At 43.5% G+C, this 14,772-nt stretch overlaps 1 protein-coding gene across 2 annotated transcripts in view; it reads left to right on the top strand.

The window, feature by feature from the left end:
- The first annotated feature begins 2,167 nt into the window (after positions 1-2,167).
- The window catches only part of AKAP10 (A-kinase anchoring protein 10), an 83,946-nt gene continuing 71,341 nt past the window's right edge, over positions 2,168-14,772 (top strand). The window contains exons 1-2 of one of the 2 annotated variants that reach the window (XM_008010638.3): positions 2,168-2,423; positions 11,502-11,549. In XM_008010638.3, the coding sequence (XP_008008829.3) occupies positions 2,336-2,423; positions 11,502-11,549 (136 nt within the window). In that variant the 5' untranslated portion in view covers positions 2,168-2,335. The remainder of the gene's footprint in view (positions 2,424-11,501; positions 11,550-14,772) is intronic. The other variant, XM_008010637.3, reaches the window with a different exon arrangement.

Below are 14,772 nucleotides of genomic sequence, written 5' to 3'. Positions count from 1 at the left end.
ACCTCCACTTCCCGTGTACGAGATTCTCCTGCCTCAGCCTCCTGATTAGCTGGGACTATAGGCGCGCCACATGCCCCGCTAATTTTTGTATTTTTCGTAGAGATGGGGTTTCGCCATCTTGGCCAGGCTGGTCTAACTCCTGACCTCAGGTGATCTGACCGCCTCGGCCTCTCAAAGTGTTGGGATTACAGGCATGAGCCACTGCGCCTGGCCAGAAATGAAATAAGCAAATATTTTAACTTGCTTTAATAATATAGTGAAAAGACTATATTGTTATTAGAGCAGGTTAAGGGATTTGCCTTTTTCGGGTTCTAGTTATAGTCTTAAACTTGGACATTCTTGTAGAAAGTAAAGTTTCCTCTTCAAAGTTCCCCTTCTTGTTAAAGACTGCATCATAAGTGTAATAAGTAATAGCTCCTTTTAAAGACTAACTTTCTTCAAACCTCCTTGCTTTGTGCTAATAACTCTTTGTTAAGCCCTATCCTATGTAACTGTTGGACATGCTCATAGGCACATTCCAGCTCACAGCCTATGCCCCTTCCTTATTTGGAAATGTTACTGCTTCCTTAAACCTTTCGGTAAGCAACTTCCTTTCCTTCTTCGTTCTTCGTTGCACTTACCTATTTAGAAAAGTTTTAAGCTATTAGCAAACGGTATCAGTTCAAGAGTGTGAGGTCCCGCTCCAGCCAATGGATGCAGGACACAGCAGTGAGGACGACCCAAATGTGTAAGGGATAAATATGTCTGCTTTTCCGTTGTTCAGCTGTGCTCTCGACATTGTCCCATCTGCAACTGAGCACACTTTCTGCAGAAACTAAAGATTGCCTTGCTGAGAGATCTTTTGTCTCCGTGCTGACTTTTCTTCACGGCACCGATTATCTATTTCTAACAATTTTGGTATTTCTAACCTTCTGAACCATCTTGGGCTAGTTGTCTCTTCTGGGTCTGTTTCCCCATCCGTCACATGATAAACTTCATTGGTTAAAAAACCCCAGCAGGCCGGGCGCAGTGGCTCAAGCCTGTAATCCCAGCACTTTGGGAGGCCGAGACGGGCGGATCACGAGGTCAGGAGATCGAGACCATCCTGGCTAACACGGTGAAACCCCGTCTCTACTAAAAAATACAAAAAACTAGCCGGGCGCGGTGGCGGGCGCCTGTAGTCCCAACTACTCGGGAGGCTGAGGCAGGAGAATGGCGTGAACCCGGGAGGCGGAGCTTGCAGTGAGCTGAGATCCGGCCACTGCACTCCAGCCTGGGCGGCAGAGCGAGACTCCGTCTCAAAAAAAAAAAAACAAAAAACAAAAAAACCCCAGCGAACATTTATTGAGTTACTATTACCTTCCTGCCCTCCCCAACCCCAACCCCAGGGAGCAGTTACAACCTCAGCCGCTGAGCGCACTCGCGGGGTGTAAGAAGCACCAAAGACCCAGGGAGGCTTGATTCATTTTGCTTTGGGAGTAGAGGAAGGGTCAGAAGATTCACAGGAAAATGGCATTTGAGCAAGGATGATTCACTGGAGCTTGCTTTTAAATACTGGCGAGGCTTTTATGTTGCAGTCCCTTACAAAGTTGAGCATTCGCAGGGATTGCACTCCGAAATAAGCCCGCTTCCCCTTTTCATTCGCGAATGACCGAGGGAGCTGCTGGTTCCCATGCAGCAGGTTGTGCCTTTTCCCTATCAGGGTTCTGCATCGCCTCGAACCCGCAGGCCGTGGTGGGCTGCTCTCTTGGGGAAGCAGGGGCTGGGGTGCAGGGTGAGGCTGCTCGTGTCGGCCAGTGCCTGTGAGCAAACCTCAAACGGAGGAGCAGGAGGGGTCGAGCTGGAGCGTGGCAGGGCTGCCCCTGCCTTTTATAAGGGCACAATTTGAAGGGTGCCCAGGGGCCGGAAGCCGGGGACCTAAGGCCCGCCCCGTCCCAGCTGCTGGGAGGGCTCCCGCTCTAGGGAGGTTAGTTTTGCAGAGACTGGGTCTGCAGCGCTCCACCGGGAGCCAGCGGTAGACGCCACAAAACAGCTGCAGGAACGGTGGCTTGCTCCAGGCACCCAGGGCCCGGGAAAGAGGCGCGGGTCGCACGCGCGGATCACGCGGGCGATGCGGGCGTGCGCCCCTGCACCCGCGGGAGGCAGTGGGGGAAAGGGGCGGGGCTGGCGCTTGACCTCCCGTGAAGCCTAGCGCGGGGAAGGACCGGAACTCCGGGCGGGCGGCTTGTTGATAATATGGCGGCTGGAGCTGCCTGGGCATCCCGAGGAGGCGGTGGGGCCCACTCCCGGAAGAAGGGTCCCTTTTCGCGCTAGTGCGGCAGGCCCTCTGGACCCGGAAGTCCGGGCCGGTTGCTGAATGAGGGGAGCCGGGCCCTCCCCGCGCCAGTCCCCCCGCACCCTCCGCCCCGACCCGGGCCCCGCCATGTCCTTCTTCCGGCGGAAAGGTAGCTGAGGGGGCGCCGGCGGGGAGTCAGGCCGGGCTTCAGGGGCGGCGGTGGGGCAGGTGGGCCTGCGAGGGCTTTCTCCAGGGCGGCAGTAAGGCCTTCAGCGAGCTTCGGCCTCGGCGCAGATGCCCCCTGAGTGCCTTGCTCTGCTCCGGGACTCTTCTGGGAGGGAGAAGGTGGTCTTCTTGCGCGAGGTCAGAGAATTGTCGCGCTGGTTCAGAAGCGATTGCTAAAGCCCACAGAAGTTCCTGCTTGTTTGGTTAAGAACAGTTCTTAGGTGGTGGTTAGTTTTTTTGTGTTTCTTTGAGGACCGTGGATCAAGATCAAGGAAATCTCTTTAGAACCTTATTATGGAAGTCTGAATTTTCCAAATAGTGAGGGTTTTATGTCTAAAAGCAACACGTGAAAAAATTGTTTTCTTCACCCAGTGCTGTCTTACAATTTCCTCTTGGGGGGAGGGGTAGTTACTGCTGTTACTAAAATAAAATTACTTACTGCTAAAGTTCCCCAAGAGGAAGACCACTACTTTTGATGACTTTGCAAGTTTACTAGCTACTGGAAGCCTAACTTTATAAACGAACTACTTACATTTTTGATTTTCAGTTGTATTACCTGCCCAATATTTACGTAGAAGCAGCCTGGTTTTGATTTTGGGTAAGGTTGTTGCACTTCATTAAAAATACATATCCGAAGTGAGCAAGTGTGGATCTGTGGACAGCAGTGATATTTCCTGTCAATTCCTGTTGCTTCAGATAAAATGTACCAGACAGAGGCCGGGCGCGGTGGCTCACGCCTGTAATCCCAGCACTTTGGGAGGCCGAGGTGGGTGGATCACCTGAGGTCAGAGTTCAAGACCAGCCTGACCAACATGGGGAAACCCCGTCTCTACTAAAAATACAAAATTAGCCAGGGTGGTGGCGCATGCCTGTAATCCCAGCTACTCGAGGCTGAGGCAGGAGAATTGCTTGAACCTGGGAGGCGGAGGTTGCGGTGAGCCGAGATTGCACCGTTGCACTCCAGCCTGGGCAAAAAGGGCTAAACCCCGTCTCAAAAAAAAAAAAAAAAACAGTACCAAACAGAAGTGAGTTTTGTTTTCTTTTTTTGTTTTGAGACGGAGTTTCACTCTTGTCGCCCGGGCTGGAGTGCGATGGCGCGATCTCGATCTCGGCTCACTGCAACCTCCACCTCCCAGGTTCAATGGATTCTCCTGCCTCAGCCTCCCAAGTAGCTGGGATTACCCATGCCCCACCATGCCTGGCTAATTTTTGTATTTTTAGTGAAAACGGAGTTTTACCATGTTGGTCAGGCTGGTCTTGAACCCCTGACTTCAAGTGAGCCTCCCACCGCGGCCAGCCAGAAATAGGTTTTGGAAAAAGCACTAAACAAAATCAGGACCTTGGATTCATATGACAGCTCTGCTACTAACTGTAACGGGGGGACAGACCAGTTAACCTACTTTTCTGTCTTCTATCAGCTGAGAATTAGATGATTCCCAAAGGCCCATTGAACTCTGAATGACATTAAATACTTCTTAAGTAGGTACATGGTTTTGGTAACTGATGCTAGGTGATGAATGAATGAAAGTGCTGAATGAATGAAACAGGTAAAATAGGAGGAGGAATCTTTATTGGTAAGGCAGGGGTATACTTAATAGCTCTCTAATTTGTTGGCATTGCAGTGGTTACCTTTTGTTTTTTTAAGGGGGGAAAAGCATTCTAAGAATAATGAGGCAAACTGCATATTGCACAAGAGACTGTTGTCTCTATTCAACGAATATCTTTTGAGTGTCCACAGTCTGTCAGGCACTGTGCTAGGTCCTCACGATTGGATAGTGAACCAGACAATGTGCCTGCACCCATGGAGTTTATTGTCTCCTGGGGTAGACAGATAATAAATAAGCAAACAAATCTCTTCCTCTCTTCTCATGTAAGTGTGTGTGTATAGGTATATACTTAACAAATTGAGTAAAGTGTTTTGAAAGATTAAGAGGAGAAACACATTTTGGTTAGATGTTAGAGAGAGGACTCAGCAGGTGACCTTGAAACTTAGAGCTGAAGGATCAGTAGGAGGTAACTAGAGAGGCCAGGGAATAGCATGTTCAAAGGTCAGGAGGCGAGAAAGAGCATGGTGCCCTTCAAGAGAGGAAAGAAGGCTACTGTGACTGGGGCATAGATATAGGCAAGTGTCAGGTGATTGAGAGCTCTGCAGGCCATGGTTAGGTTTTATTCCTAATGCCGAGATGCCAAACATGGTGGGTTCATATCTGTAATCCCAGTACTTTAGGAGGCTGAGGCGAAAGTATAGCTTGAACCCAGGAGTTCGAGACCAACCTTAGCAAAGTGAGACCTGTACAAAACATAAAAAATTTGCTGGGTGTGATGGTGCTCACCTGTGGTCCCAGCTACTCAGGAGGCTGAGGCAGAAGGATCACTTGAGCCTAGGAGGTGGAGGCTACAGTGAGCCATATTTGAGTCACTACACTCCAGCCTGGATGACAAAGTGATACCCTGTGTCAAACAAAATACAGAGAGAACGTTAATTTAAAATTTTGAAAGAGGAGTGATCTGAACTTATATCTTAAAAAGATCATTTTAGGGTACGGTGGCTCATGTCTGTAATCAAGTGCTTTGGGAGGCTGAGACGGGAGGATCACCTCAGGCCAGTTCGAGATCAACCTGTACAACATAGAGAGACTTCATCTCTATAAAAAGAAAAAATAAATAGCTGGGCATTGTGCGCTATTCAGGATGCTGAAGCAGAAACATCACTTGAGCCCAAGAGTTTGAGGCTGCAGTAAGCTGTGATCCCACCACTGCAACACAGTGAGATCCTGTCTCAAAGAAAAAAAAAAAAAATCATTCTAGAAGCTTTTTGGAGACTGGATGTGGTAAGAGTAGAAGCTGGAGATGTTCTATTAGGGATTCGATTCAGACTTTAAATACCACCAATGCGTTGAGTCCCAAATTGACATCACTACCTTGGATCCTTGCCCCTGAATCCAGATTGGTATATCCAACTTTAGGTTCACTTTATATCTCTACCTGACTAATACAGAGGTGTCCATTATTTTGGCTTCCTAGGCCACATTGGAAGAAGAATTGTCTTGAGCCACACATAAAATACACTAATGCTAACAATAGCTGATGAGCTTAAAAAAAAAAAAAAAATTGCAAAACTCATAATGTTTGAAGAAAGTTTACGAATTTGTGTTGGGCTCATTCAAAGCCGTCCTGGGCCACATGAGGCCCATAGGCTGCAGGTTGGACAAGCTTAATCCAGTAGATACCTTCAACTTACGATATCTAAAATTTTATGCCAGATTTAGTCCTTTTAAACCCGCTCATCAGTTTTTCTCAGTAAGTAGTATTTTTGGCTTTTGTTTTTTTTTTTTTCTTTTTTTTGTGATGGAGTTTTGCTCTTATTGTTCAGGCTAGAATGCAGTGGCGGATCTTGGCTCACTACAACCTCCGCCTCCTGGGTTCAAGTGATTCTCCTGCCTCAGCCTCCCAAGTAGCTGGAATTACAGGCATGCGCCACCAAGACCAGCTAATTTTTGGAGACAGGGTTTCACCATGTTGGTCAGGCTGGTTTTGTACTCCTGACCTGAGGTGATCCACCCACCTCGGCCTCCCAAAGTGCTGGGGTTACAGGCGTGAGCCACCGCTCCTGGCTGCATTTTTGGATTTTTAATTGCTCAGCCCAAAACTTTAGTACATCCTTGAACCTCTTCTTTCCTCCTACTCTGTATCTTATCCATCAGCAAATCTGTTAGGTCTAACTCACACATATCCAAATCCTACCACGTCTCACCATCTGTGACAATTAACACCTTGGTCTAAGCAGTCATCTCTGTTAAGATTGAGTGGTTAAAGATGTCCTCTAAGGAGATGACATTCAAATCTGAGCTTAAATGTCAAGAGGGAGCTGGTTTTATAAAGATTGAGAAGGCAGCATTATTTTGCTATAGGCTTCCACTTGGTTTCCATTCCATTCTTGATACTTATGGTATATGTTCAAAACAAATGCACAGAAACAGACCCAGGTATATATGGGAATTTCGGATATAAAAAGAGTTCCTAGTTGGGAAAAGATAGACTTATCTGTAAATGATGCCAATTATCCATTATCTGGCAAAAAATAATTTCCTGCCTCCTCTCATACATATCAGATCAATAGACTTTTTCTGTTAAGGGCCAAATAGTAAATATTTTAGGCTCTCCAGACCATATGGTTTCTGTCACACTCCTCTATCCTTGAAGCCACAGATAATATGTAAACAAATGGGCATGGCTGTGCTACAATAAAACTTTACTTCCAAAAACCTGTAGTGGGCCAGTTTAGGCATGGCCAGCACCTTGGGAGGCTGAGGGGGATGGATCACTTGGGGTCAGGAGTTTGAGACCAGCCTGGCCAACATGGTGAAACCCCGTCTCTACTAAAAATACAAAACTTAGCTGGGCGTGGTGGTGCGTGTCTATAATTCCAGCTGCTCTGGAGGATGAGACACAAGAATCACTTGAACCCAGAAGGCAGAGGTTGCAGTGAGCCAAGATAGCGCCACTGCACTCCAGCCAGGGTGATGGAATCTTAAAGCAAAACGAAACAAAAGGTAGTGGGTTGGATTTGGCCCATGGGCTGTAGTTTGCCAATCCCTGATACAGAAACAAATTCCAGGTAGATAGGAGCCCAGAATGTTAAAAAAACAAAACTTAAAATCGTATAGAAGAACAGGTAGGGGGAAAAATCCTGATCTCGGGATAGGAAGGGATATTGTTTAACATAAGACACAGGAAAATATGTTGTGTAAATTTGACTACATTAAAACTTAAAACTTTCACCGGGCACGGTGGCTCATGCCTGTAATCCCAGTACTTTGGGAGGCCGAGGTGGGCGGATCATGAGGTCAAGAGATCGAGACCATCCTGGCTAACACGGTGAAACCCTGTCTGTACTAAAAATACAAAAAATTAGCCGGGTATGGTGGTGGGTGCCTGTAGTCCCAGCTACTCGGGAGGCTGAGGCAGGAGAATGGCGTGAACCCAGGAGGTGAAGCTTGCAGTGAGCCGAGATTGCGCCACTACACTCCAGCCTAAGCGACAGAGCAAGACTCCGTCTCAAAAAACAAAACAAAACAAAAAAACCTAAAACTTTCACACAATAAAATACACCTAAGATACTTACAGAAGAGAAGATTTGCATCCAGGACATGTATGGAATTTCTACAATTTCTATAAGTAATAAGTAAAAGACAAAGGACATGAAGAGGCAGTTATAAAAGAGGAAACCAAAATGATCAATAAACATGAAAGGATGTTTTAACCTCAAAGGAAACAAGGAAATGAATTTAAAACATCAAATGCCATTTCAAAACTAATAAGTTGGCAAAATTAAAAATACCAAGGATGAGACTATGAAGCGTGGCTATCTGAGTGCATGGAACTGGTACAGTCACTTTCATTTAAAATGCACATAATTTGTTTTTTATTTATTTTTTTGAAACAGAGTCTCTGTCGCCCAGGCTGAAATGCAGTGGCATGATCTCGGCTCACTACAACCTCTGCCTCCTGGGCTCAAGCAATTCTCCTGCCTCAGCTTCCTGAGTAGCTGGGATTACAGGCGTGTGCCACCACGCCCGTCTAATTTTTTTATTTTTAGTAGAGACAGGGTTTTGCCATGTTGGCCAGGCTGGTCTCGAACTCCTGACCTCAGATGAGCTGCTTCCCAAAGTGCTGGGATTACAGGTGTGATCCAACGCTCCTGGCCAAAAAAAAATGCACATAATTTGTTACCTAGCAATTCCATTTCTAGAGATTTATTCTAGAGAAATTTTTGCTTATATGCATAGGAACACGTGTACTAGAATGTTCATCAGTTGAATATTTAAGTGAAAATTAGGAAATAAAGTAAATGTTCACTAACAGGAAAATGAGTAAATAAAGGTATATTTATAAAAGAATTAAGTAGCTAAAATGAATAAACTAGAGCTGCATGAATGAACTAGAACTGCATCAATAGTCATGTCAGATGATTGAATGAATACAGGTCAGATATGTATGGAGTGCCATTTGTGTAATTAATTTTTTTTTTTTTTTTGAGACAGAGTCTTACTCTGTCACCCCAGGGTGGAGTGCAGTGGTGTGATGTCGCTTACTGCAACCTCCACGTGGTTCCTGGGTTAAAGTGACTCTCCTGCCTCAGCCTCCTGAGTAGTTGGGGTTACGGGCATGCGCTACCATGCCCAGCTCATTTTTATATTTTTAGTGGACACGGGGTTTCACCGTATTGGCCAGGCTGGTCTTGAACTCCTGACCTCAAGTGATCCACCCAACTCGGCCTCCCAAAGTGCTAGGATTACAGGCGTGAGCCACTGTGCTTAGCCATTCACGTAATTTTTAAAGATGTGCAGAATAATGCTATTAAAAATATATATATACATTTGGCTGGGTGTGATGGCTCACACCTGTAATCCCAGCACTTTGGGAGGCTGAGGCAGGAGGATCACTTGAGCCCAGGAGTACAAGACTAGCTTGGGCAAGACAGCAAAACCCCATCTCTACAACAGAAAGGATAATTAGGCATGGTGGCATGAGAGAATCACTTGAGCCCAGGAGTTCAAGTAATATGAGGCCACTGCACTCTAGCCTGGACAACAGAGCAAGACCCTGTCTCAAAAAAATAAAAATTAAAAAGAAAGTATTTGGATGTGATCATAGTCAAAAAACAGACATGGAAGGAAAACATCTAATTTGTTTATTTATTTATTTTTTAAGACAGAGTCTTGCTCTGTTGCCCAGGCTGGGGTACAGTGGTGTAATCTCAGCTCACCACAATCTCCGCCTCCTGAGTTCAAGCGATTCTCCCGCCTTAGCCTTCTAAGTAACTGGGACTACAGATACCGGCCACCAGACCCTGCTAATTTTTGTGTTTTCGGTAGAGATGGGGTTTCACCATGTTGGCAAGGCTGGTCTCGAACTCCTGACCTCAAGTAAGCCACCCGCCTTGGCCTCCCAAAGTCCTGGGATTACAGGCGTGAGCCACCGCTCCCAGCCAGAAAATATCTAATTTAGTATAGTATTTATATCTGGGAAAGGAAGGGTCAGGTGGTGATTCATGGGAACTCTATGTATAATACTTAGGGAGACAGAAGGAAATGAAGCAAAATGCTGATATTTGATTGTTGAGTTGCGTGTATGTTAGAAGTATAACATAGGAGATCTGATTGTTAGTAGGAGAATGTTTTTAGGGTGGTAAAAGTGGAACCGTGGCGGTTTATTTTAGCAGTGGAATCAGTTGGTCATAGTTTGTATGTGGAAGGTAATAAACAGACCATGTTAAGGATGACTTCCAGAATTTTGGTCTGAGTAGTGGGTGGATGACAGTGTCATTCATGAGGGAAGATGAAGACTGAGGTAGGAACAGTTTTGGGAGAAGATGACATGTTCCCTTTTAGACAAGTGGAATTATGGAAGATGGCAGGTAGGTGGTTAGCTATATGAATTTGAGATAAAAGATTTAGGATGGAGATACAAATTTAGGAGTAACAGCATATCTATGGTATTGTAAACCTTAAGAATGGGTAGGAACAGCCAGGGAATACAGATGTATATGCAGAAGAGAGGAGTCAAGGAAGCCAAGACAAGTTAATGTTTCAAGTGAGTGAGGTAGTCCATGGGCAGATGCTGCTGAGAGGGCTGCAAGCACCAGTCACCCTACAACATTTTTAAATGTTGTCTTCCTGATAGCAGTGATGAGTACCTGCAACGATCTTATTTATTTTTTTCATGTTAGTCTCCACACACTTGAATGTAGACTTTTTGAAGGCAAAATCACTGCCTTTTCTGAGCTGGGAGCGTGTCTGGCACATACTGAGCACTCAACAGTTGATGTATTGACTTCAACCAGATACTCTGGGGGCGAGTTATTTCCTGCTACTAGCCTTTCACCTTTCAATGTTTAAGAGCACAAATAGAGAGATGGGCACATTTTGGCATTTCTTATTTTGATAACCTTTTCCTAGTGAGATTTTTTAAAGTTTAATGTAAAAAAAAAAAAAAAAAAGAAAAGAAGGTTAAAAATAGTCTTATGTCAGATCCTGTAATAGAATTCACACTTGGCTTAAGCTGCTGGGCACCTTCCTATCTTGGATGTCATATTAGCTTATCTACAGCAGGATTTTTACTGTTTTATGTAATAAAGAAGCAATTATATGATTATTTTACAGACAAATTTTTTTTATCTTTTATTTTTTTTAGATGGAGTCTCCCTTTGTCACTCAGGCTGGAGTACAGTGGCGTGATCTTGGCGCACTGCACTCCGCCTCCCGGGTTCAAGCAATTCTCTGCCTCAGCCTCCCGAGTAGCTGGGCTTACAGGTGCCCGCCACCACGCCCAGCTCATTTTTTTGTATTTGTAGTAGAGATGGTGTTTCACCATGTTGGCCAGGCTGATCTTGAACTACTGATTTCAGGTGATCCACCCGCCTTGGCCTCCCAAAGTGCTGGGATTACAGGCGTGGGCCACCGTGCCTGGCCCAGACAAATTATTATACTTTGAGTGTTAGAGGTTTAGGATGTTTTTACTTGATGCTATGGGAAGAATAAGAAGTAACATGTGATACACAACCGTACTATGGATGACGTGTGGTAATAATATTGGTTAACATTTGTCCTAAATTTACTGTGCTAGTCACCCTTCTAAGCCCCTTACAGGTATTTTTTTTTTCCCATCAATAACCCTCTAAGGTAGTTTTTATTATTGACCTAATTTTATAAATCAAGAAAATTAAGACCCAGAGAAGTAAAGTAACTTGTCCCAGATCACATGGCTTATAAGTGGTAGAGCCTGTGACTACATTGTTTCTGCATAAGCAGGTTCAACTCTTTTGACTGGATGCTGTTCCAAGGTCAGTTCCTTAGAGAAGCTTTTGCTGACAACTGCCCTCCTGTGCTGTCCTCCAAGGCTGTCCATTGTTCTCGAACTTTGAATACTCATCTTAGAATAAAGCTGGTCTAATTTTTACAATATTACCGAATGGATCTCTGACTGCAAAATTGGTCATAATTATCTTTTTATATTCTAGTGAAAGGCAAAGAACAAGAGAAGACCTCAGATGTCAAGTCCATTAAAGGTAAGTTCTGCCCTTTGCATTCCACTGCATTAGAAAGTGATGTGCTTTGCATTTGTGGACTCTTTAATCCTGTTATCTTCTCTCTTTTGGCATTAATCATTTCTGCTTTATTTTATAATTACTTATGATTTTGATTTATTTCCCTCTTTAACCTGTATAACGCTTTAACACCTAGCATATAAGAAGTAGGTTTTTTTACTTAAATTATTTTTTTGAGATAGAGTTTTGCTCTTATCGCCCACGCTGGAGTGCGGTGGTGCCATCTCGGCTCACTACAACATCCACCTCCCGGGTTCAAGCGATTCTTCTGCCTCAGCCTCCCTAGTAGCTGGGATTACAGGTGCCCGCCACCATGCCTGGCTAATTTTTGTATTTTTAGTGGAGACGGGGTTTCACCATGTTAACCAGGCCAGTCTCGAACTCCTGACCTCAAGTGATCCGCTCACCTCAGCCTCCCAAACTCCTGGGATTACAGACGTGAGCCACCACGCTCGGCCATAAGTAGGCTTTTACTGAGCCTTCTGTGTATTGGCTATCCTAGTGATTACAGTGAACCAGTGCCCTTCTTATTAATCACACATTTAGTTGTTCCCTAAAAGTGATTAGTTGACTTTATTTACTTAGTAAGACGAAAAATGAAGAATACTCTTAACTGAGCAATCTGTTAACTGCAGGAAAGCACTGGCACTTATAAGGCTTAGTTTTCTGTCATTTATCCAGAAGTATGGTGGATTACAGTTTTTGCTTTTTTATTTGAATGAACAAACTTAATTTAAAATATGTTAGTTTTGTTTATTTTTTGTTGGGATCGATACATTGTCCTTGTTTATAGATTAGAGCATACTTTTTAAAGATGCTGTATTATTCACTGATTTTATTTGTCCAGTGTACAGAGATTGAAATGGGAAAATTATAATGGAAATTGTTTCCATAGTCATTACATATTAATTTCATCAGTTTATTTCCGTAAAATCTGTAGATTGCTGCTTATTTAGATTTTTCTTTCAAATGTGTTTATGTTGCATTGCTTGCATTGAGTATTCTATATGCTCAATTTGCTGGAGAAGAAGACTAATTATAACCTAGGAAAGTTGTAAAATTAGGGAAAAAAAATAAGGTACTTTACAGCCTACTTTACTTATGTCTTATTTAAAGCCAGTTGGATTCCACATTAGTTCAAACTGCCTTCTTTGAGCAAAATTTGATTGGCAGTGATAAAGGCTTAAAGCCCTTCTCAAGCAGAGACCTGTGAAGACTAGATCTGATTGTAGTAGAAGGAAGGAACTTAGACGTCTCAGGCAGTGAGAACACCAGTCTTTCACTCTAAACTTTGCCACTAACAGTATGACCTTGGGAAGTTGTAGCTTTCTTCAGATTCTTCATTTGTTGAATGAGGGGATTGGCCTAGTTAATTTCTAAATCTCTACCAGGCTAAAAAATTCTATGCTCATACTCTGATTATGATAGTACATAACCTGTGCTTAACATTCACTGACTTAACCTTAGGATAATACAGAAGCAGTACAAGAAACAGCCCCTCAAGACGTTTGCAGTCTCATTAGAAAGACAAACTTATATACAGAACAGTAGCAAATAAACCAAAATAATAATAGCTGCGATTTATAGAACACTTCTTCTATTCTGGGCATTAGACAAAAACTGACTGTAACGGTGAACAAAAAAGACTTAGGTCCTGCCCTCATTGAGCTTCCAGATTAGTAGGGGAGAGGAACATTAATCAAGTAATTCCACAGATGGCTTGGCCTAGATTGGTAGTGATGGAAGTGAAGAGATCTGAACGGACTTGAAAAAACATTAGGAGGCAAAGTGGATAGAAGTTTATTATTGATTAAATATGCGTTGTGAGAGAGAGGAATATTTAAGATTGATACCTACCTTCTGACTTGCCTAACAGAACCTAGCCAGGAAATTATATGTTCAGTTTTGTTATGTTGGGTGGGAGGTGCTTTTGAGTTCATTCATTTACATATGTTACATATGTTATTTTATATGCACAGTAATTTTAAGGTCTGAATTTTAAACCACAGGTTAGAGAGTAATTTTTTAGAGTCTAGCAAACCTAGGTTGAAATCCTGCCTGTTGAAATGGCTGTTTACTAGCTCATTAACCTAGGGCAAAGTATTCAACTTGTTTTCATTTTTGTCTTCACCTCTAAAATAAGGAAAATATGGTCTTACAAGATTGTCGTGAGAGATAGATGAAATAATATCCAAAAAAAAGATACATAGAGAAACTAGTATAGTGCCTGGTATATAGTAGGTCCTCCATTGGTAGCTATCATTATCTAGTTTTACCATAGCCTTCAATTTGTTGAATTCGTCAAACTAAGTGAAGCATTACAAGTAGTTCAGAGGAATTTGAGGTCAGCAAATGATTTCTGAAGTTTAGGGAAGACTTCATGGAAATGACACTTACCTTGTATAAAAGTTGAAGATTAAGAAAGATTTGAATGAGAGATTCTTTCTCTTTTCTCCCTACCAGCCTAGCTTCTTATTTGAGGATATATTGGGCAGAGGGGCCTTCAGACAAGTAAAGGGAGATTTTTACAGAAAGATTGAGATGAAGGTATAGAAGGCTCTAAAGACCAGAAAAGAGAATTGAGACAGGAAGCAGGAAGCCACTGTAGGTTTTTGAGCAAGATGTTGATGCTATAAGTATGGTATTTATGAAAGGTTAGTCTGAAAGAGATTTGCAGGATGGAGACCCCGGAAGTTTTTTTGTTATAATACAGACAGACTTGCACTGAGGGTGTGGTGTTAAAAATAAACAGGTAAGTAAATGTTTAAACATCTTGAGGGAAAAGTCAACAAATCTTGGCAAGTAAACAGATACAGTGAAAAAGAATGGGACCAAGATTTTGAGTTTTGGAGACTGGTGGATTGAACAGACAGGGAAATTGAGAGGAGAATCAGACGATGATGTTTTAAGTTGATATTTAGATAGATTGTGCTGAAGATGGTAAAGTCAGTGTGGGTGGGAATGCCTAGTAGCGGGTAATCAGTGATACAAGACCAAAGTCCAGGTCAAAGACAATTCACAGATAGAGATCAGGGATTTCTCATCTGCTCTGCAGAGGTGTACCCCAGGAACTGTTGCAAAGAGTCCATGTGGAGGGTGTGAGTAAGATGTTCCCCTTTTATTTGCCAGAATTACTTTTTTTTTTTTTTCTGAGACAGATTCTCACTCAGTCGCCCAGGCTGGA

Source organism: Chlorocebus sabaeus, chromosome 16, assembly GCF_047675955.1.
Source record: "Chlorocebus sabaeus isolate Y175 chromosome 16, mChlSab1.0.hap1, whole genome shotgun sequence".
NCBI classification, from domain to species: Eukaryota; Metazoa; Chordata; class Mammalia; order Primates; family Cercopithecidae; genus Chlorocebus; species Chlorocebus sabaeus.
Note: the sequence above shows the minus strand (reverse complement) of the source record. Positions and strands in the feature narration are given on the sequence as shown.